At 41.2% G+C, this 21,256-nt stretch overlaps 1 protein-coding gene across 3 annotated transcripts in view; it reads right to left on the bottom strand.

Moving 5' to 3' along the window:
- The window catches only part of KCNQ5 (potassium voltage-gated channel subfamily Q member 5), a 1,116,095-nt gene that overhangs the window by 172,553 nt on the left and 922,286 nt on the right, over positions 1-21,256 (bottom strand). For all 3 annotated transcript variants that reach the window (XM_077289900.1, XM_077289901.1, XM_077289902.1), the window contains exons 6-7: positions 14,348-14,458; positions 12,249-12,344 (exon numbers count right to left, since the gene is read on the bottom strand). In XM_077289900.1, the coding sequence (XP_077146015.1) occupies positions 12,249-12,344; positions 14,348-14,458 (207 nt within the window). The remainder of the gene's footprint in view (positions 1-12,248; positions 12,345-14,347; positions 14,459-21,256) is intronic.

Consider the following 21,256-nt stretch of genomic DNA (forward strand, 5'->3'; position numbering starts at 1 on the left):
TGACAGCTGGATCTAATGCTTAGCTGCTGTCACTCAGTGCTGGGGTGCAGTTACAGCCGCTGCTCTCTACACACAGAGCAGTGACTAAACTGGCACTGGCTCCACCCCTGTTACTGACAGCTGGATCTAATGCTTAGCTGCTGTTACTCAGTGTCGGGGGCGCAGTTACAGCCGCTGCTCTCTATACACAGAGCAGTGACTAAACTGGCACTGGCTCCACCACTGTGACTGACAGCTGGATCTAATGCTTAGCTGCTGTTACTCAGTGTCGGGGGCGCAGTTACAGCCGCTGCTCTTTATACACAGAGCAGTGACTAAACTGGCACTGGCTCCACCCCTGTGACTGACAGCTGGATCTAATGCTTAGCTGCTGTCACTCAGTGCTGGGGCGCAGTTACAGCCGCTGCTCTCTATACACAGATCAGTGACTAAACCGGCACTGGCTCTGCCCCTGTGACTGACAGCTGGATCTAATGCTTAGCTGCTGTCAATCAGTGCTGGGGCGCAGTTACAGCCGCTGCTCTCTATACACAGATCAGTGACTAAACTGGCACTGGCTCTGCCCCTGTGACTGACAGCTGGATCTAATGCTTAGCTGCTGTCACTCAGTGCTGGGGTGCAGTTACAGCCGCTGCTCTCTACACACAGAGCAGTGACTAAACTGGCACTGGCTCCACCCCTGTTACTGACAGCTGGATCCAATGCTTAGCTGCTGTCACTCAGTGTCGGGGGCGCAGTTACAGCTGCTGCTCTCTATACACAGAGCAGTGACTAAACTGGCACTGGCTCCACCACTGTGACTGACAGCTGGATCTAATGCTTAGCTGCTGTTACTCAGTGTCGGGGGCGCAGTTACAGCCGCTGCTCTCTATACACAGATCAGTGACTAAACCGGCACTGGCTCTGCCCCTGTGACTGACAGCTGGATCTAATGCTTAGCTGCTGTCACTTAGTGCTGGGGCGCAGTTACAGCCGCTGCTCTCTATACACAGATCAGTGACTAAACTGGCACTGGCTCTGCCCCTGTGACTGACAGCTGGATCTAATGCTTAGCTGCTGTCAATCAGTGCTGGGGCGCAGTTACAGCCGCTGCTCTCTATACACAGATCAGTGACTAAACCGGCACTGGCTCTGCCCCTATGACTGACAGCTGGATCTAATGCTTAGCTGCTGTCACTCAGTGCTGGGGTGCAGTTACAGCCGCTGCTCTCTACACACAGAGCAGTGACTAAACTGGCACTGGCTCCACCCCTGTTACTGACAGCTGGATCCAATGCTTAGCTGCTGTCACTCAGTGCCGGGGGCGCAGTTACAGCCGCTGCTCTCTATACACAGAGCAGTGACTAAACTGGCACTGGCTCCACCCCTGTGACTGACAGCTGGATCTAATGCTTAGCTGCTGTTACTCAGTGCTGGGGCGCAGTTACAGCCGCTGCTCTCTATACACAGAGCAGTGACTAAACTGGCACTGGCTCCCCCCTGTGACTGACAGCTGGATCTAATGCTTACCTGCTGTCACTCAGTGCTGGGTCGCAGTTACAGCCGCTGCTCTCTATACACAGATCAGTGACTAAACCGGCACTGGCTCTGCCCCTGTGACTGACAGCTGGATCTAATGCTTAGCTGCTGTCACTCAGTGCCGGGAGTGCAGTTACAGCCGCTGCTCTCTATACACAGATCAGTGACTAAACCGGCACTGGCTCTGCCCCTGTGACTGACAGCTGGATCTAATGCTTAGCTGCTGTCACTCAGTGCCGGGAGTGCAGTTACAGCCGCTGCTCTCTATACACAGATCAGTGACTAAACTGGCACTGGCTCTGCCCCTGTGACTGACAGCTGGATCTAATGCTTAGCTGCTGTGAGTCAGTGCCGGGGGCGCAGTTACAGCCGCTGCTCTCTATACACAGAGCAGTGACTAAACCGGGACTGGCTCCGCCCCTGTGACTGACAGCTGGATCTAATGCTTAGCTGCTGTCACTCAGTGCTGGGACGCAGTTACAGCCGCTGCTCTCTATACACAGATCAGTGACTAAACCGGCACTGGCTCCACCCCTGTGACTGACAGCTGGATCTAATGCTTAGCTGCTGTCACTCAGTGCCGAGGGCGCAGTTACAGCCGCTGCTCTCTGTACACAGAGCAGTGACTAAACTGGCACTGGCTCTGCCCCTGTGACTGACAGCTGGATCTAATGCTTAGCTGCTGTCACTTAGTGCTGGGGCGCAGTTACAGCCGCTGCTCTCTATACACAGATCAGTGACTAAACTGGCACTGGCTCTGCCCCTGTGACTGACAGCTGGATCTAATGCTTAGCTGCTGTCACTCAGTGCTGGGGCGCAGTTACAGCCGCTGCTCTCTATACACAGATCAGTGACTAAACCGGCACTGGCTCTGCCCCTATGACTGACAGCTGGATCTAATGCTTAGCTGCTGTCACTTAGTGCTGGGGCGCAGTTACAGCCGCTGCTCTCTATACACAGATCAGTGACTAAACTGGCACTGGCTCTGCCCCTGTGACTGACAGCTGGATCTAATGCTTAGCTGCTGTCACTCAGTGCCGGGGGCGCAGTTACAGCCGCTGCTCTCTATACACAGATCAGTGACTAAACCGGCACTGGCTCTGCCCCTGTGACTGACAGTTGGATCTAATGCTTAGCTGCTGTCAGTCAGTGCTGGGGCGCAGTTACAGCCGCTGCTCTCTATACACAGATCAGTGACTAAACCGGCACTGGCTCCACCCCTGTGACTGAAAATTTAATTTCCTCCCACCAGCGGGGCTCAAGGTGGTGGCACCGAGCAGCGTCAGAACGCTATTAACCTGCATATTAACTCCATATCTGCAGGATAATCACATTTTTACACAAGACCGGTTCCCTTTAAGGGCATAAAGGAGACAGAATGTTTCTGGAGACTCTATGGTGTAACATACAGTAAGTAGCCCAGATGGCTAGAAAAATTAGCAGCAAGTTTATTTCTTGTAATTACTATAATTTATATAGGGATAATGTTATTTTGCTTCAATTACGTTGTGTATAAATATTGATGTTAATCCAGTACATTAATATGAAAAGCTCCGACTTTTTTGGATTTGTATCTTGAGTAATTGCTCTTTATCATTAGTAAGTGTATGTTTGTTTTCTAAAAATGTTGTTAATGTTCCATGCAAACCATTTATCATCCATATTGCAATTCAGTACCATATGAGCGATTAGGAAAGAAATATTCTCTCCCATAATAACAAGTGAAGTAAACAATTGGTAATTAAACGAAAATGGTTTATTTTACACTTTATCAGTCGTTCTTTGTCATTTCTATTAGCTTTGGGCCATAACATTTTTGCTCCTAGCTCCAGTGTTTGTTCTTGAATAGCCAGTATGTAGATAAAACCTTTATCCCTCGGCAGAGGGATGGGGTGATTTTAGGGCATGTGCTCTGGGTACATGGGAAAGCCCCAAGAGCCTCTTCCCTGGCAAAGTATTTAGACACGGAGCCAAGGGAATGAACTAAATCTTCCCTGCAGGGGATTGGACTAGTCTAAACAGCCTGTAATCCTATGCCCTGACGACGGCATTCTTTTATTAACTAGAGCACACCTCTGGAAGACTAGTGGTGTCCATTGAAATAACTAAAAGGAATTGCATTTAATAGGCACTAAATATCCCACAGAAAATGAGAACTCTGCAGTCCACATATTTCAAGAATGACACTCATGACATATTGATTATATCCAACTTATCATTTATACAGATTAAAGCAATAATATGGCCCTTTGATAAAAGTAAGACATACTGAATATAGTATATGTACAAAGATGATTAATTAGTATTTCATACTAAATGTAGTCATCTAACAAGCTCAACAAATATACTCTGGGAACTGGTAGTTTAAGATTTGAAAATGGTCAGTTTTCTATTGATCCCATGACGATGGTTGATTACAAGAGCTGGTGAGTGTGTTAAATTTACATAAAACATTTGATTGCATCTAGTCTGCTACAGCCATTAAATAAAGTTTGTCACCAGGTTTTTGTAGTGCAATCTGAGACCACCATGATGTAGGGGAAGAAAGCCTGATTCCAGTGATGTGTCACTAACTGGACCGGGTGCTAATGTTTCTATACAATCAATGTTTTATCAGCAGCAGATTATTACAGGACAACTGACCTCCTGCTTCCTAGTCCAAGCATGCCCAGAGCACTGATTAACAGTTTCCTGTCAATATACAATGTAAACATAAAGTTGCCAATCAGTGGTTTGGTCAGGGTTTGGTTTGGTCGGGGTTATACACAGCTCACCATTCTAAGGTTTGCTAAATCTGCAACAGAGAAAATTGTAATTCTATCACAACTGCTTCACCTGTCATACATCGCTGGAATCAGGGCGTCTGCCCCACCACATACTGCTGTCAGATTACACAGCAAAACCTGCTGACAGATTCCCTTTAAGCATCAGGTAGCAAAAGCTCATAGAAGGATACCTACAACGTCCAAAGCATTATTGATTCTGCATGTTTCTGATTTTAGTGCCCTCTCTTAAGTGCCAAACTGACCATGGAACCAATGTCTGCACAAATGCTGCCTATCTAGAGTATGCATCACTGGCTTATTGTCATTGTCCAAGAAACTGCACACAAGCCTGAGATTAGCAAATACAATCCCCGAATTTTTTGGGTGCACAAGCACCAGGATTAGATATTGTTTATTTACAAACTGCACTAACAGTTACTTGAAATAAAGATATCAGCTTTTTTAATTTATCAAATAACTACATGAAGTGCCTGGGTACCAGGTGAGGCGACTAACAAGCTCCTCAGCCTTCGCCATGGTATTTAGATGTAGGACTTGGGCAGCAAACAGAATCTTGGTCGTGGGAGAAGCAAGACCAAGCTAAGACTTTGGCAAGTACTATTTATTTTAAGATGTAAGCTATCTGCAAGAGTCATATTTGCATATCTAGTATCACACAGAAATATAATGACTGTGAATAAAATCAAGAAATATTTATTTTTAATTATTTTTAGTTATTTTTAATTAAACAAGGCTGCTGGTGGGATCTGTAGTGTTTTTCTGCAGGCTCTAACAACAGCTATTTTATTGATTTACTATGTCATTGTCTGAAAGCCATGAAAAGAATAGTAAGTATACAGAAAAATCTAAAAAGTCTGAAAAAAATTGGTAAATGCACTCATTTCATGGCTTAGTACTTTGCAGAAAATATACAAGGACGTCATTTTCTATTTATCAAGAAATGTGGAATTCTTTAAAGATCTGCATTCAGGCAGAAATTATATAAGTTTGCAAAAAACAGGTAAAAATAGGTTTGAAAGAATAACAAGGCGTTTCAAGAATAACAATACATCTCATTGTCAATGTCATTTATTTTATCAGTTTAAGAGGTAACTCAGGACTTTGATATAAATGTCCAAGGGTTGGAGTTGGGCACCTACTGCCCGCACTGGACAACCCCTTTGGGTCAGAAATCTTTTTATAAACATATTTACAACCATGATTGTTTTTTTTAAATGTAACTCTATTTTTCATTCATAGTAAATTAAAGTTTATCATTATCACCTGGAAGTACAGCTGTCAAAATAAACTCTTTTCAAAATGTTGTGCATGCATTTCTTTTGCAATGGTGCATAATGATCTTTAAAGGGGTTTTCCACTTGTGGCCTCTAATGGATGTGCGCTGTAGTTGTGACGTCAACCACAACCAGAAGCCAGAGCAGCCACTGCTTGAGTAGGGACGGAGATTCTGTTCGAGTCATGTAGGAAAATCTCTCACAATAGTTTTTTTTTCTATAGTACTTGGAATGTTCTGTTTTATTCAATTCTACAAATAAACTATTTTTGCAACTTTTTAATCAAACAATGGCTGGATATCCCTACCCTACCCTACCCTATTGCTAGCACTGAGCAGGAGTGTTTTTTCATCCGAGTCATTTCATAACTACTGTACGGTATATGACTAAAACTAGTCATGAACTTCTAATCTCACTGACTACAGCTTATATAACACCAGTCAGTGCCCTGAACCATACCGTGGCTCCAGTGAAGGAAGTGTAATAAGGGACTATACTTCACTTTTCTGTTAGGACACTAGTTAGTGTCCTCAACCCATACCATGGCTCCAGTGAAGGATGTATAAAAGGGGACTATACTTCTCTGTTCTGTGAAGACACCAGTCAGTGCCTTGAACCCATAATGTGGCCCCAGTGAAGGAAGTGTAATGGGAACCTAAAATTCCATTTTCTGTGAGTATAACAGTCAGTGTCTATAACCCATACCATGGCCCTAGTAAAGTAAGTTTAATTGGTGTCTATACTTCCCTTTTCTGTGAGGACACCAGTCAGTGTCCTGGACTCATACCATAGCCTGAGTGAAGGAAGTGTAATAGGGGTCTATACTTCCCTTTTCTGTGAGATAACAGAAGGAACCTTTAACTACCGCAAATCCTGGCTCGTGTGTTGTTCAGGTTCCTATGATTATATTAGATCGGGTTAGGCTTATGTTTAACTATCTTTGAGGTTCATATTTTAGTTGCATTCTTTATGATGACAAAAGGGCAGTGCCATTCTCTACTTTACCCTCTATAAATATAAGTGATTTAACTGAAATAGTCTATGATATGCAACTGAGTAAACTTTAAAGGAGTTTTCTATACCCTATGTGACCTCTACAGCCAACCAATGATCTCAGCGGTTTTAAAAAACAAAACAGGACAAAACCCCACTAAAACTATGAATTAATTAGATAGAAATAAAACCCAAGAAAAAAAATATTCTCAATAACTCTAGCAATGCAAAGAAAGATATAGATTAGGGACACAAGAGATAAAATATATGATATCAATTATGGTAGGGGAGGGAAAGGCAAAACCCTAACTAATCACAGAGGTTGGCACTCTAAGTATTTAACAATAATGGCGCCTACGCTCAATGTAGTCTGTTTCCTAACTACCCTAATTGATAATATAATAATACACAATATAACTTTTGTGTCTTTAATCTATATTTTTGGTTGTTTGATATATTGATATTTGATAGATTATACATTGGTCAATTAAATTGCCAGAACTATTGAGAATGTTTTTGTCTTGGGTTTTAACTCTATTTTAAAAAATTCATAGTTTTAGAGGTTTTTTTTTCTTGTTCTGTTTTTTTTTATGTTTGTCCCCTAAGACCATAGGTAATTTTGGCTTTATTTGTCTTTGAACGTTCTTCCTTTGAAAAAAAAAAAAAAAAACTTTCTTAAAATAAAGTGAGAAGGGATGAATTCACACATTGAATTTTTGATGCAGGAAAAAATCTAAGCCAAGAGTGCATCCGAAAAGAAAAAAAATGTATTAAGGAATGCTCACACATACAGTCAGAGATTTGACAAAATTTTCCAACATTTCTGTGACTGAATATTTGCTTTAACTGATTGGACTTCTGGTGTATCTGCAGTATGTGCATGGATTTCTGCAATCACTTTTCAGATGAATAGGACAGATGCAACATACCTGTCATTACTACAGTATATCCTAGACTTTTTTTTATTTGACGTTTTTTCTGCAGAGCCTAAAGGAAATATTTTGATATTTCCTCTCTGCTATTACCTTAAAAAAAACCTGCACCAAAAGCTGAATGTATGACGGATGGGTCAGATCACAATACTCTTAGTCATGTTTGGATGGAAAAGATCAAGGAAAAGTCTCATTATTACATAACAGGAACTTTGTTAAGACAAAAATGGATGCTAAAAGAATGGAATTTTTAGTTTCAACCCAGGGGTTGCACTGTTAAATAAAGTTTTCTTTTTATTTAAATGAATTATCATATGGTTATGTTCACAGTACTTTCGCACAACACGTGAAGTTAATATTGGACAAGTAAATTAAAGGCAGTTTCCACTAAATGCATTTATCAGAATAAGTGATAAAATGTAAGATCTCTGGGGGTCCAATCATTATGACCCTCACTCATCCGAGATTGGAGTTCCCAAGTTCCGTGCGTAAAGTGTATAATAGTGAGCAGAGTTGAGTGAATTTTTCATGATTCGGTTCTAATTACGGTTGGCGGCGAATATTGTTTTTGCAATATTCGCTGAACACAACCGAGCGTCATTGGAGTCAATGAGAGTAGAAATTACTGAATATGTTCGGAATCGATCATCAAACATACAGGTGCTTCTCATAAAATTAGAATGTCATCAAAAAGTTAATTTGTTTCAGTTCTTCAATACAAAAAGTGAAATTCGTATATTATATAACATTATTACGAACAGAGTGATCTATTTCAAGTGTTTATTTCTGTTAATGTTGATGATTATGGATTACAGCCAATGAAAACTAAAAAGTTATTATCTCAGTAAATTAAAATACTTTAATTGTGGAAACTTCACACTAGACCTAAAGCATCTTGGACTGTGTGCCTCTCCACTCTTCCTCCAGACTCTGGGACCTTGATTTCCAAATAAAATGTTAAATTTAATTTAATCTGAAAATAACACCTTGGACCACTGAGCAACCGTCCAGTTCTTTTTCTCCTTGGCCCAGGTAAGACGCTTCCGGCATTGTCTATTGATCTTGAGTGGCTTGACATAAGGAATGCAAAAAATTGTAGCCCATGTTCTGGATACGTCTGTGTGTGGCGGCTCTTGAAGCAATGACTCTAGCAGCAGTCCACTCCTTGTGAATCTTCCCAAAATTTTTGAATGGCCTTTTCTTTACAATCCTTTCAAGGCTGCGGTTATCCCCGTTGCTTGTGCACCTTTTTCAACCACACTTTTTCCTTTCACTCAACTTTCCATTAATATGCTTGGATACAGCAGTCTGTGAACAGCCAGCTTCTTTAGCAATGACCTTTTGTGGCTTACCCTCCTTGTGGAGTGTGTCAATGACTGCCTTCTGGACATTTGTCAAGTCAGCAGTCTTCCCCATGATTGTGGAGCCTACTGAAACAGACTAAGGGACATTTTAAATGCTTAGGAAGCCTTTGCATGTGTTTTTTGTTAATTATTCTAATTTACTGAGATAATGACTTTTGTGTTTTCATTGGCTGTACACCATACTTAACAACATTAACAGAAATAAACACTTGAAATAGATCACTCTGTTTGTAATGACTCTATATAATATATGAGTTTCACTTTTTGCATTGAAGAACTGTAATAAATCAACTTTTTGATGATATTCAAATTTTGTGGGAAGCACCTGTAAATGTGACACAAATAGGGTACCAATATGGAATGAATATGGCAAAATAAGATTCAGCTACCGATTCTGAACATATTTGCTCAACTCTAATAGGGAGCATGTGGTACTACTGCTTCATTTATTTCAATGAGACTGATGGAATGGTTATTTCTGTCAGTTCTATAGAAGTGAATGAAGCAGTAATACATCAGGTGCACTACAGCTCCATTCACACAGTTAGATTTGGGACTCCCATTCTTGGGATTGGTGATCAGACTCCAAAATTCATATTTTTTGGATAGATGATAAATGTATTTAGTGGGAAAAAACTCTAAAGATTTTGGTTTCTTTAATGCATATATGTAAACAAGAATAAAAGAATCTTTTACACATTTATTGAACATCAATGGTCATTTAATTTATAATACTTTAAAGCTTTAAATGATTTAAACAAAATTGACAAGAAAAACTTTTAAGAGACTAATGAATCAAAGAGATTTTAGCACGGCACATAAATAATAGCATCTTACTGATAACAAGAAAAGGTGAGAATGTGAGCACTAGCTTATTATTCTACCTATTCTGAAAAAATGTACTTTCAAAAGTCTGGAAATAAATTTGATAAAAATGATTTTATGTAAATTTAGAAACTTTGGTTTGAAATCTGAAAAAGATACAAATATATCTAAATGCATAGCATAGCTCGAAACTTCTGTGCCCAGATGCAAATTTTCTACCTGATCCCCTGAAGCACAGTTAGATACATGCATATTTACACATATTTCTATCACCAAGTCAAAAGTGGTTAGTTTTTGCTCATGCATTATTCCTGCTGCTCCTCTGTGGTTTTTTTTTAAATCTGTCATATAGTTATAGATATGGACCTTTTTTTAAATTTAGAATTACTTTGTATAGTTTTTACTAAGGGAGCATTGCTCATGTGGTAATAATGCAAAGCACTATAAAAAAAAGAGAATTCCATGTGTCAAGCTCCGCTTAGTAAATACCATGAAAATTAGCCTAAATAAAAAGTCCCATACCTCTGGAACCTTATTGAGTAAAAAAAACAGGATTAATCAGGCAAGAAGTGAGAATGAAAAAAGAGCACAAATTGCCCACTTTTGACTTTGTGACAGGTCCTCTTTACGGAGGGAATGAGAGGCAAGGAGGCTGAGCGTTTCCTCTTTTCCATATTTTAGTGTTTATCATACATAGAAAGTGGGTAGGTAAATAAAAGTGAGTAGCGTCTGAATTCAAGCTATTGCGGCCACCACAGCTACAAAGATATTAGCTACAAAGATGTTTCCACCAATAATGGAGTAAGCTATCTTATCAAAGTGTTCCCCATTAAGACAGGTTCTTAAAGAAGTATTCTCAAGTTCTCATATTGGTTCAATTAGTTAGATAGCATGAAAATAAGCAAATTTGCAATGGATTTGTTATTTCGATCTGCTGTCATTCTCCTGCAATAAGAACTTTTATCATGTATAGCGTACAGCTTGTTTCCATGGAGCCCAACCTCTATTGCCTGGAAAAGAGTGTGTAGTAGTTATATTCCAGGAGACGAGATAACCCTTAGCATCCCAGTCAGCTCTCTCTAGCCCACTGATTTCTATATCTTAGCTATAGCTGCTCATCGTCCTCCATCCTCCTACCTCCTCTTCCACTCATCTTCTGAAGAAATGCAGTTATAAATCACCAGCCTGGCAGCTTTCACAACAGTTCTCCTAATCATGCCTCTCTTCTCTCACTATCCAGAGCTGTGTGCTTGATGAAATACCCTGTTATCTCTATGTGTGAATACAGTGATAACTAGATATGAATGAATATGTTCGGCTCCCTCTTTATTCGGCCAGCTATGGTGCTCACCAAAGAAGCTGCAGCGGGAAACTCAATGCCTGGAGCACTCCGATAAACAGGTGTCCAGTGCCGCAGCTGCATGTGTCGCGGCTGTGTGACAGTCACAACGCATGCATGGAGAGCCTGTATGTTGTGACTGTCACACAGCCACGACACATGCAGCTGCGGCACCGGACCCCTGATTATCGGAGCGCTCCAGGCATCCGGGTTCCCACGGCAGCTTCTTTGGTAAGCGCTATAGCTTGCCGAATAAGGAGGGAGCTGAACATATTCGCTCGTGTCTAGTGATAACAGTGTACACTCCAGAAAAAACACTGATAGCTGAATGTGTTAGAGCAGAACTTGTGCTGGGCTTTATAGTTCTACTAATACTACAGCTCTGCTGCTCACCAAAACTATCACCCGAGGAGGAGAGTCCATCGTGATAGAAACCTGGAAGTACGGAAAGCGTAAGAATATTCCATTACTGTGAACAGCTCAAGACACAACTTGAAAATACCTCTTTAACAACAAGCTGTAAGGGTAATTTGTTGCACTGAATATACTATAGTAAACTGTGGCCAATGCCGCCTTATTGGGGAATATTTTTGACCTTTCATATTGTGCAATATACAGCAATATGTGGATCGGTCATTTCACATAGAGGTGTTAGTCCACTGGCAAATGTTTCCAGACCAATGAAAATATATTTATAAAAAATAATTACCATTTACTGTAAGTTTTGTGTGACACTAACATTTTAGGAATCGTTTTGTTGCTATTATGCTTTATGTACACTTGTTTTTATATCACTATGAATCTCTATAATATGTAAAGACAAGGGGGCATATCTATGAAGCGAAATGTGCCAGAATTCAAGCGTAATTTGCTCCCAAAAATGTGTTTAATGATGTGCACCATATATATATGACGTGTTGTAGACACTTTGTACAAATTGTCTATGGCTGAAAGAATGTGGCTGACCGGGACAACTGTGTGACAACACTATGAGCAAAAATTGTGAGGCATATTTCTGGCACAAGGTGGGCCAACTGTTAGCTGATGCAAACTTAGACCAGACAGTCTTAAAATTAGACAGATTTATCAAACGCATGAACCACTCTGATAAAATTTGTCTGTCTCGTCTAAGTTTGCACTGATTAAGAACCGAACATGGTTCACATTTATATTGTATAGATGTTCTAGTATTGATTACAACATCACTTAAGCCTCACCTGAATTAAACTAGCTGCAGGATTTCTCCTTTTTTCAAAGTGCTTCTGTCGATGTTGTTCCTGAACTTTTAAGGCAAATCCTGACCCAAGAATTCCCTGAAAGGTACAAAATATTTTTACCATTTATAAGAATCTGCACAGTAGAAGTGACTTCTTTTCTGCTTGTCAGAGGATTGCCAAGCATGTTTTTTTCTGTGACAAAAAGAAAAGAAGCCAATTTTTATTATCTGCACAATAGCTGTAATCATTTGGCCACGCAAATGAACCCGCTGATCTGACCATAGCTTGTCTAACTTTGGATATGACTGACCTCCTAGTATCTGACCCTGGTTATTCCCCTGACTATGGTATTGTCTTCTGATTCTGTATTTTATGTTTATGACACATCTAGTTTGACAATCTTTGCCTCAGACTTGTTCCTCTGGCCTGCAGCTACTCCATGGATGCAACCCAAAGGCCCCAATTGTAAGTCCAGATTCCTGTAAAGGGGCTGTAGGGTGAGGTTCCTTTGGCACCTACTATACAGAGTGACTAGTGCCAAGTTTGCCTGAGGTTGCCTTTCTGAGCTGACAACATGAGGGTGGAGATACCAGAGGAAGGGCGGCTCCCCGATAGAAGATGTAATCAAATGGAAAAATTACCAAGAAACTTTTTTGGTAATTTTCTCATTTGATTACATCTACTATCATGGAAGCGCCGCCCTTCACCAGGTATCTCCTCTCTCATTACACACTACCGGAACTCCCTTGGAGGAACTTCCATCAGCACACCATGTCAGCTGCATATATTGGATTTATTTCATTCATTTTTAGGAGTTGTGCCCAAATATGCACAACTCCACCACATGAGCAAATTCCCTGTTTTTGATTTTAATCTCTCTCTTTTAAACTTACTACAATCAGAAAGAGCCATCTTCTCTCCTTGCTCCCTTAAGGGAATTCCACCATTAATATATGAGCTTACAACCTAAGACAGACTGTACAAGCAATGAGTTGTGCTGCTTAGTATTTTAATATGCTAACAATTTGTACTATCGAAAACCAGAAAAATGTCCACAATGTTTGCTGTTGCCTTGAATGGAATAATATTGAAATGTCCATTTAGCAAATGTCTGACATGTTACAAATTGATAATTTTGAGCCAACTTCATTAAAAAAACTTGATTTGAGACTGAGACCACGAATAAAGTAGATATGCAGTACAGTATCTTTTTTAAGAAGTTAAATATCAGCAACCATCTACTCCCTTCTGTAGGAAGTTTGAAAGAAATCTACTGTCATGTAAAATTACATTTTTCCTACTTAATTGACTGACTTTTCCCAGTTTAACTCAGGTACTATGTTCTAACTTCCATTTCCAATTTAATTGGTCTCAAATAAATGAAATAAACTATAATGTTGTATCTTGTGGCCTCATTAAATAAAAATATTTCAAACAATCATCGATTAAAAAACATGTTCAATATTGGAGGTCTCTGTTGGACGACGGCTAACATGAGTGAGAAATCACCACTTATCTAAGAGACACATATTTACTCTATTGATTAGAGCACAAGGGTTATTTTTTAGAAACAAACCTTGAATATTTTATGAAAAGAGTGTAAGAACAACAAAGAAAATGTTTTATAAACTAAAAGGAAAGCTACTACAGTTCTAAACTGATTGAAAGTTGCAGTGGTCTCATGCAATCAAGATGTGTTGTAATAAATTAGAAATGACCAAGAAGCTACTAATTAAAGGGGTTGTCTACTTAATACATTTATTTAAAAGAGTTTATAATACAAATACAAACTATTTACAAATATATTTATATTACAATGGTGCCCTAATCTTCAGATAATGGAATTTATTGGATTGACCGACTGGCTCATTTCAACAGCTAAGCCAATAATCCTCCTTCGAAGCTTCAACCAAGTAATGGGTCTGGTTTTGCTATTGAAATGAGCCAGTTATTCAGCCTCATTCATTTACGCTATTTTTCCTGCCAAGACGCATTTTTGGTGGAGAAATGTCTGCAGTAAATACTTAATGTGTGCACATACACTCACAGATCCGCACTACATTATTATTTATTAAGGAAGTTCTGTGCTTTATACTCACTGCAGGTAGTGCAAAGAAGGAAATACCAAGAAGAGCAAAACCAGCTGAAAGAAGCCTTCCAAGCCAAGTATGAGGAGTTTTGTCACCATAGCCAATGGTTGTCAATGTGATCTGTAATACACATGAACAAGTAATACGTTAAGAATATATGAAGCATACAAAGATTATATACTGAAGCACTGAATGTGCTAAAAGTCATTTATGAATCTGTGTTTAGACGTGGCTGTAATGTAGATTTTTACTTTCATAGTGCAATGTTCTCATTTAATGTGCAATGTGGATGGTACATTGGAACAATGTGCACAGTGAGGTAGAAAGAAAAATGGAAACGTAGGGTCACAATTCTAAATGGCATCATTTGTGCAAAATAAAAAAAACTTTCTTGACTTGTACCATATTTATTACGTGTTTTCTACAGTTTCTGAACCTTGTCTATAGGAACATGGCCTTGCTGAAATAGAGGATGAGACCCTAAATGTGACACCATGATCTAATAAATTTGTCAAAATGTTGTCTCAAATTTCTGACACAAAGTAAGTAAAAGAAATAGGCGGCGTAGACTTAAAAAGACCAATAAAGATGCGCCAAATGATCAAACGGCATGAAGTAACTGACTGCTCCCCAGATACATTCTAAATATAAAAGATGGCATCATTTCATGCAACAGGAACATGCTTTCTACCCACATATGTTTTTATCAACTTGTTTTTTTATTGAGTTTTCATCACATCTATTGTGTTTTCTTTCTCCTTGGAAACGCTGCTCAGCTTAGGGGCAGGTGGTGGTCAAAGTGGCAGTTGCGTTGGGTAACAAATGCTGTGGGGGTGTGGCTTAGTTTTAAATAGCACCATTTATTTTACCATACAATGCATTGGGAAAAGGAAAACAAAATCGAAAGGCAATAACCCCCCCCCCTAATTCTGTAATTTTGCTTTTTGGGGGGGAGGGGGAGATTGCTTTTACAGTTTTCATTTTGCCGTAAAACTGATCTGCTTGGAAGTGTGATTCTCCAGGATAAGGTAATTGTTGCAATGCCAAGCTTGGATAGTTCTATATATTTACAGAGTGACTGTCCTTTTAATTTTCATGTACTAAATCAATATTACATGTGAAAATAATAAACTTTGTAATGTATCTTATCAGAGAAATCTGCTTCTTTTTCCTACCGGACTGATCCTTTTTTTTCAAAATTCTCAATTCACAGGTAAAATCTGTATGCAGTGAAGTCTGATTTTTAGATTATTGATATAGGAGATGACATTTGCTGCTGAGAAGACTCTATGTTGCTTAGAGGAGGGGGGAGAAGTTCTCTCTCTAGTTCCTTTCTCTTCCCTCCTTTTCCCTCCACATAGAATCTTATTAGTAGCAGCTGTAATCTCCTACATCAGTAATAGGAAAATGTCTTCCCTGGGAATATTGTCTCCCAACACATTTATGACGTCATTGGTCAACAATTGATAAAGGAGCTGCCAGTAGTGGATCTTGATGATTAGCGTGGCCAAGTGCACTCAGCTTGGCTGAACATTCCCCAGACAACCATTAATAGCCTCACTGAAAACATGCCAAGGCGTATAAGTGTGTGTATTTCTGTGTGTGGCGCTCTGTGGCACTCATATTTAATGTGAAATAATTTGAGATTTTTTTTAAATTTTGTTTTCATTTTTTCATCATTTGCATCATTAACATGTCTAGTCCAAGAGTGATCTTCATACATCAGTGTTAGCTCCATGCTGACTCTGTTAGACCTCCCCACAAAGTCAAAGGCCATAGAAAATCCAAGATTCCGAGGCATTTGAGAAAAAAGATAAAATATAACCTTTATTCCATCCTTAAAAATCACAACTCGTCTACCCCAATTGCATTTCGTCATGTGATTTTTAAGGATGGAATAAAGGTTATATTTTATCCCTATTTTCGCTAGTGCCACGGAATCTTGGATTTTCTATCATTAACATGTCTATAGATCCTGTGATTTCCAACAGCATAATTCCTTGACTTTTCATTCTTGATGCTGCAATTTCAGTGTTGAGGAGTGTATGTAGTGCTTTTTGCCACTGCAGGCCAGTTTTCCCTTCAGAACATACCCTTATGAAATCAATAAAGGCCACGTTCCCATATGTCAAAATAATGTGTTTTCTCTATACTTTCGCCAGTCCGCTCCAAAATTTAAAATAGCAATTCTCTGTTTATTGCATTTTTGTTGCTTTTTATATACCAGTTTTTTTAAGCTTTTGTCAATGCAGAAAATCTATAATTTTATACCTTTTTTTCAGGCTCCCAATAAAAATCTGTGGTGAAAATATGCACTAAAATAGGCACAGTTTTGCCACAGAAGGTATGAGTTTTGAATATATCACTTCAATTGTGAAACACAGTGTTTTTTTTCTACACAAAAAAATGCATGGGAAATAATGTAGCATTTCCACTACATGTGAATAGTTACTAAAGGAGGTATAGTGCAGTTTTACAGAAAACGACTTTGAGGCTATATGATTTTTGGTAGCAAAGCTTGTACAAGTGAAGAACATGGTTTCAATGTACCATGCTCCTGTGGTGTATGGTTAAAATGCCAATTAACTATGCTAATGTATACAAGCAAGTCAATTCTAATTAGCAGTAGCACATCTTCGAACCATCTCTGACTTATTTTGGCAAAATAATCAGCATGTCTGCAAAGCCTATTAAGAAAAACAAGTTTCCACACTTAGCAACAATTCCTAATAGTACTTAGGAAAGAACAACAATGGGGTTGGGTCGAAGTCTTAACACCGCTGTACTTGCCAGAAATTGATTTTCAATAATGAGTGTTCAGTCAGCTGTCTTAAGATATGCTAAAGTGTATAATTTTATCTGATTACTTCATATGATAAGCCACTTGGTACTTGCTTATTCCTTTCACGCTATTTTTCTTTGTCTATTTGGGATTTTCTAAGAATAGCTCCCTGATTACAAACTGTTTTTGAGCATACGCTGTGAAAATAAGCTAATAGACGCTACCATTCAGATAGTGCAGCCATTTCTAAATGTCGTTGATGTTTTACCACTCATCTTTGGTGCCCCAGACAGCAGTGGGCCCTATGAGATTACACATGACCTGGCGCAGTTCACACTGAGAGCTAATGGTGGCACAGTTTAGTGGGTAAACAGCAATTTTACCTAAAATAATAAGCTACCGTATTTGAAAACTGCACCAATTTACAGAAAAATGTATTTTAGCGCAGTTTCCAGCTGCATCCTGACCTTGCTATGGCCACCAGGGGAGCATCCTGCCTAAGGTGACATTCCCACCATGAGCTTTTGGTGAGTTTTTCACGCTGCAGAATTTCTGCATATATTATTTAATTTAGGTTACTTTTTTAAATTATTTAGTGCGTTTTTAAAGTGTTTTATGGTGTTTTTGATGTTGCATTTTATGTCTATTTTTGGTGTGTCATTCTTTAAATAAAGCTGCTTTGTTTTTAATACTTCTGGTATTTGGCTTGGAAAAAACTTTATTGATATTCTTAGGTGCAGATTACATGCGTTTTTATGTGTTTCCACCAACGTAACGCATTTAAAATGCACATGCGTTTTTTTCCTGAAGATTTTCCGCATTTAATGTAAGTGTATGGGGAAATTACACACAGAACACTCAGTGTAGCTGCAAGAGAAATTGACATGCTGCAGATTTGAAACATGTACTGTAGGTGAGCTTATGCTGAGTAAAAAAAACACAGTGGGCATGAGATGTCTATAACTTCCATCCACTTTGCTGGAAACATAAGACGTTTTTAGTGGAGCAAAAATAAGCAACTTCAAAAACGCACCAAAAGCTCATTGTGGGAAAGTAGCCTAAGTCTACGATGAGCTTTTGGTGAGTTTTTGATGTTGCAGAATTTCTGCACCATTTTTGCACCCATTTAAATTAGATTACTTGCGTTTTTATTACCATGCATTTATATCGCATTTTTGATGCTGCATTTTTTGTCTCTATTTGGTGTGTCATTCTTTAAATAAAGCTGCCTTGTTTCTAAAACTTTCTGATATTTTGATTTTACTTAACTTTATTGCCATACATAGGTGCAGATTACATGCGTCACGGGACCGTGCCTGCTCAGCATAGCGGCGGTGCCCTAAGGAAGGATCAGAAGCGAGATATATTGTGCTGAGTGAGAAACGAGATCAAAGCAAGAAGGAGAATACCAGTAGGAGTCGTGCTGTAAGACCGAGGCAACATCCTACTGAGGCGCACAACCGGCGGCCGGAACGCCGAGGAAGTATTCATATATCTAGCTCCAAGCAATACTTCAAACCAACGGCAGGACAGTCAGTCACAGGCGGGCTGTCTCACCTAAATCACCTATGCAGACATAGGGGGCAACCTGTGGAGAGGGGCGACTCTAGGGTCCCGGAAGAGCTCCAAGCCTACCTGTCATACGGGTGCGTCCCAACCATAACACCGGGAGGGACGGAGGATTAGCAGAACATCATCTAATCGAGTTGTTGTGAGGGAACACGAGAAACAGACACAACAGTTGTGGGGACTATCCCGTAAGCACAGCAGGGGAGGACCACAACACATAGCGCTAGCAGGAAGGCACAGATTTCCACCTGCAAAGAGAACTCTGGAGGTGCCATTGGACCGGCCGGACTTGCTCAGCCTGGTGAACCGTATTCCGGACTGAGGACCCATAGACCTTCAGTAAAGAGGTAAAGAGACTGCAACCTGGTGTCCTCGTTATTTACTGCACCGCACCACCACCACCATCCACATCTATCATTGTGCGTTCCTCAGCAGGGTCACGGACCGGGTCTAGCCACCGTGACAACCCCAGAGCAGAGACTCAGAGGCCCGGTACCGGGTACCCCTCGGCCCTGCGGCAGTGGGGGCGCTACAACTTGGCATCACGAACAGGATCTACTTAAGCCTGAGGAATCGGGTCATGTGTGCCTTGGAACTGTGATTTATTATACTTGGACTGTGATTTATTGCAAAGACTGTGCTGTGCCACTTGCCGCCAAAATCCGCCGCCATTACAGCGCTGAGGAGAGCGCAGGAGAAGAAGAGGGGCGTGGAGTGGGCGTAGACAAGCTGGAGAGCGCGAACGACAATGGCCGCCCAGTCTAAATATTTCTGTGTCCTGAGGACGTGTCCGTCAACAGCCGAGGTCCGCCTCCTGATCCTGTTTGGAGGGTGGAGACCATGGAGACGGGGCCGCCCACGAAAGAGACCGCGGGAAGAAGACGCTGGGGAGGAGATAAAGATGGCGACACCGGGAGCACCGCGAGGGGATGACCTGACTCGGCATGGAGCCGCATCATCGGACACAGCCTCGGAGACGCCATCGTTGCGGGGACTGGCTCTCACGGAACCACCGATGGGTCGACCTAACTGGCAGATGTCCGAGGAGTGTGTGGCCGCAGCCGAGGCCTGACAGATAGCACGCCGCTTGGAGGCTGACGCCCGCATGCTCGCTCGGCTGGGCCAGCCCACGGAGGTCCGCCTGTCTCCGGTGTCCCCTGCTCCTCCCAACCCGACCGCGGCTGAAGGTACGCTGCAGACACAGGGCATGAGAATCCCGCCGGAGGCCGAACACCTGCGGCGCCTGTTGATGGCGTGGCGGAGCCGGCCCCAGCCTGCAGCCCAGATTGACCTGACCAGCGTGGAAGAAACCCCGCCGTCACACTGGGGTGTAGTGGTGTCCTTTAACTCCCGACACGGAAGGGGAGTTATACAGGAGATTGGAGAGCCGCTACAGGTCCGTGTAGACCGGGAGGAAGTAGAGCCCTGCGGAGGAAGGTTCGCTCGCGACCTGGAGCCAGGTGACGCTGTAACCTACACCAGGTGGAGGAGGGAAACAGGTGAAGCTGGCTGGATAGCTCGGGGCGTCCAGCGGTGCATCGCACTCCAGGCCGCTGCCGGAACATCAGAAGACGAACCTCCTGCTGAAAAGGCAACAGAACCTGTCCCTGCGGAGCAGCGGGGAACCCGGACCCACCACGTACCTTGGGGGCATGCCGGTCCATCAGTGAGAAGAGCATCACGGCGAGGGATCCTGTCATTGCTGGGGCAGGAACCGCTCCTTGGATCGGCAGCGTGACCCGTTGGTCTGGTGAAGCCCGGAAGGAAACCACCTTCTGCACCACAAGAGTAAGATCTTAAAACTCTGCATAATATGTAAATAGTTCTTCAAACTGTTTGGTTTCTGCTACGTTGCTGCTAAACCCGTCCAGGGTTAACTCTTAAAGGGATCCCTTTGTTGACCCGGGATCCCTATTGCTTTTTGTTTGTTTTTTCTACCTTTTGCTCCGTTACTAAGAAACTGCTGAATCATGAACAATGCATGATACAAACTCCTTGTGCATAGTTGCACCTTCTTAAAGGTGCTCTCTACTGGTTTTATATAAAAAACGGACTCTTTGCGAAGATACGGTTATTGGAACTTGTACTGGAGTCCTTGCTGCATACGGACTTGCAGCTTGAAAAGTTGCACTACCTCATAGAGACTTGGTCCCCTCTTAAAGGGGATGTTCATCGATAGCACTTAAGGAATGATGATACTTTAAAAGAAGAAGTAATAATGTTGATATGTGAAAGTTAAATGTAACCAATTAGTTGATTGTAAGAAATGTTCTATAATGTTAATAGAAGGATGAGGACAGGAAGTGAACCCGTAGGGGTTAGTGGTGAGTCCTCTTAGGAGCCATATAGAGATGGCTCAGTGATCTCAAACTGAAAGAAAAACATGTTCTATACTGTGTATAGTAGTGGAAGGACAGTAGGCTCGGGCGGAAAGGAGCGGTCCTGTAATAGAAAGGAGAGGCAGTAGGTCTGGAGCGTTTAGGACAGGCGGTCCTGCAGATGTAAAGTAGGAGAATGTAGCACAGTTGCTTAAGAATTATAATGTGTTATAAGAAGGTCTTTAGTGG

The sequence above is a fragment of the Ranitomeya variabilis genome, chromosome 2 (genome assembly GCF_051348905.1).
Source record: "Ranitomeya variabilis isolate aRanVar5 chromosome 2, aRanVar5.hap1, whole genome shotgun sequence".
NCBI classification, from domain to species: domain Eukaryota; kingdom Metazoa; phylum Chordata; class Amphibia; order Anura; family Dendrobatidae; genus Ranitomeya; species Ranitomeya variabilis.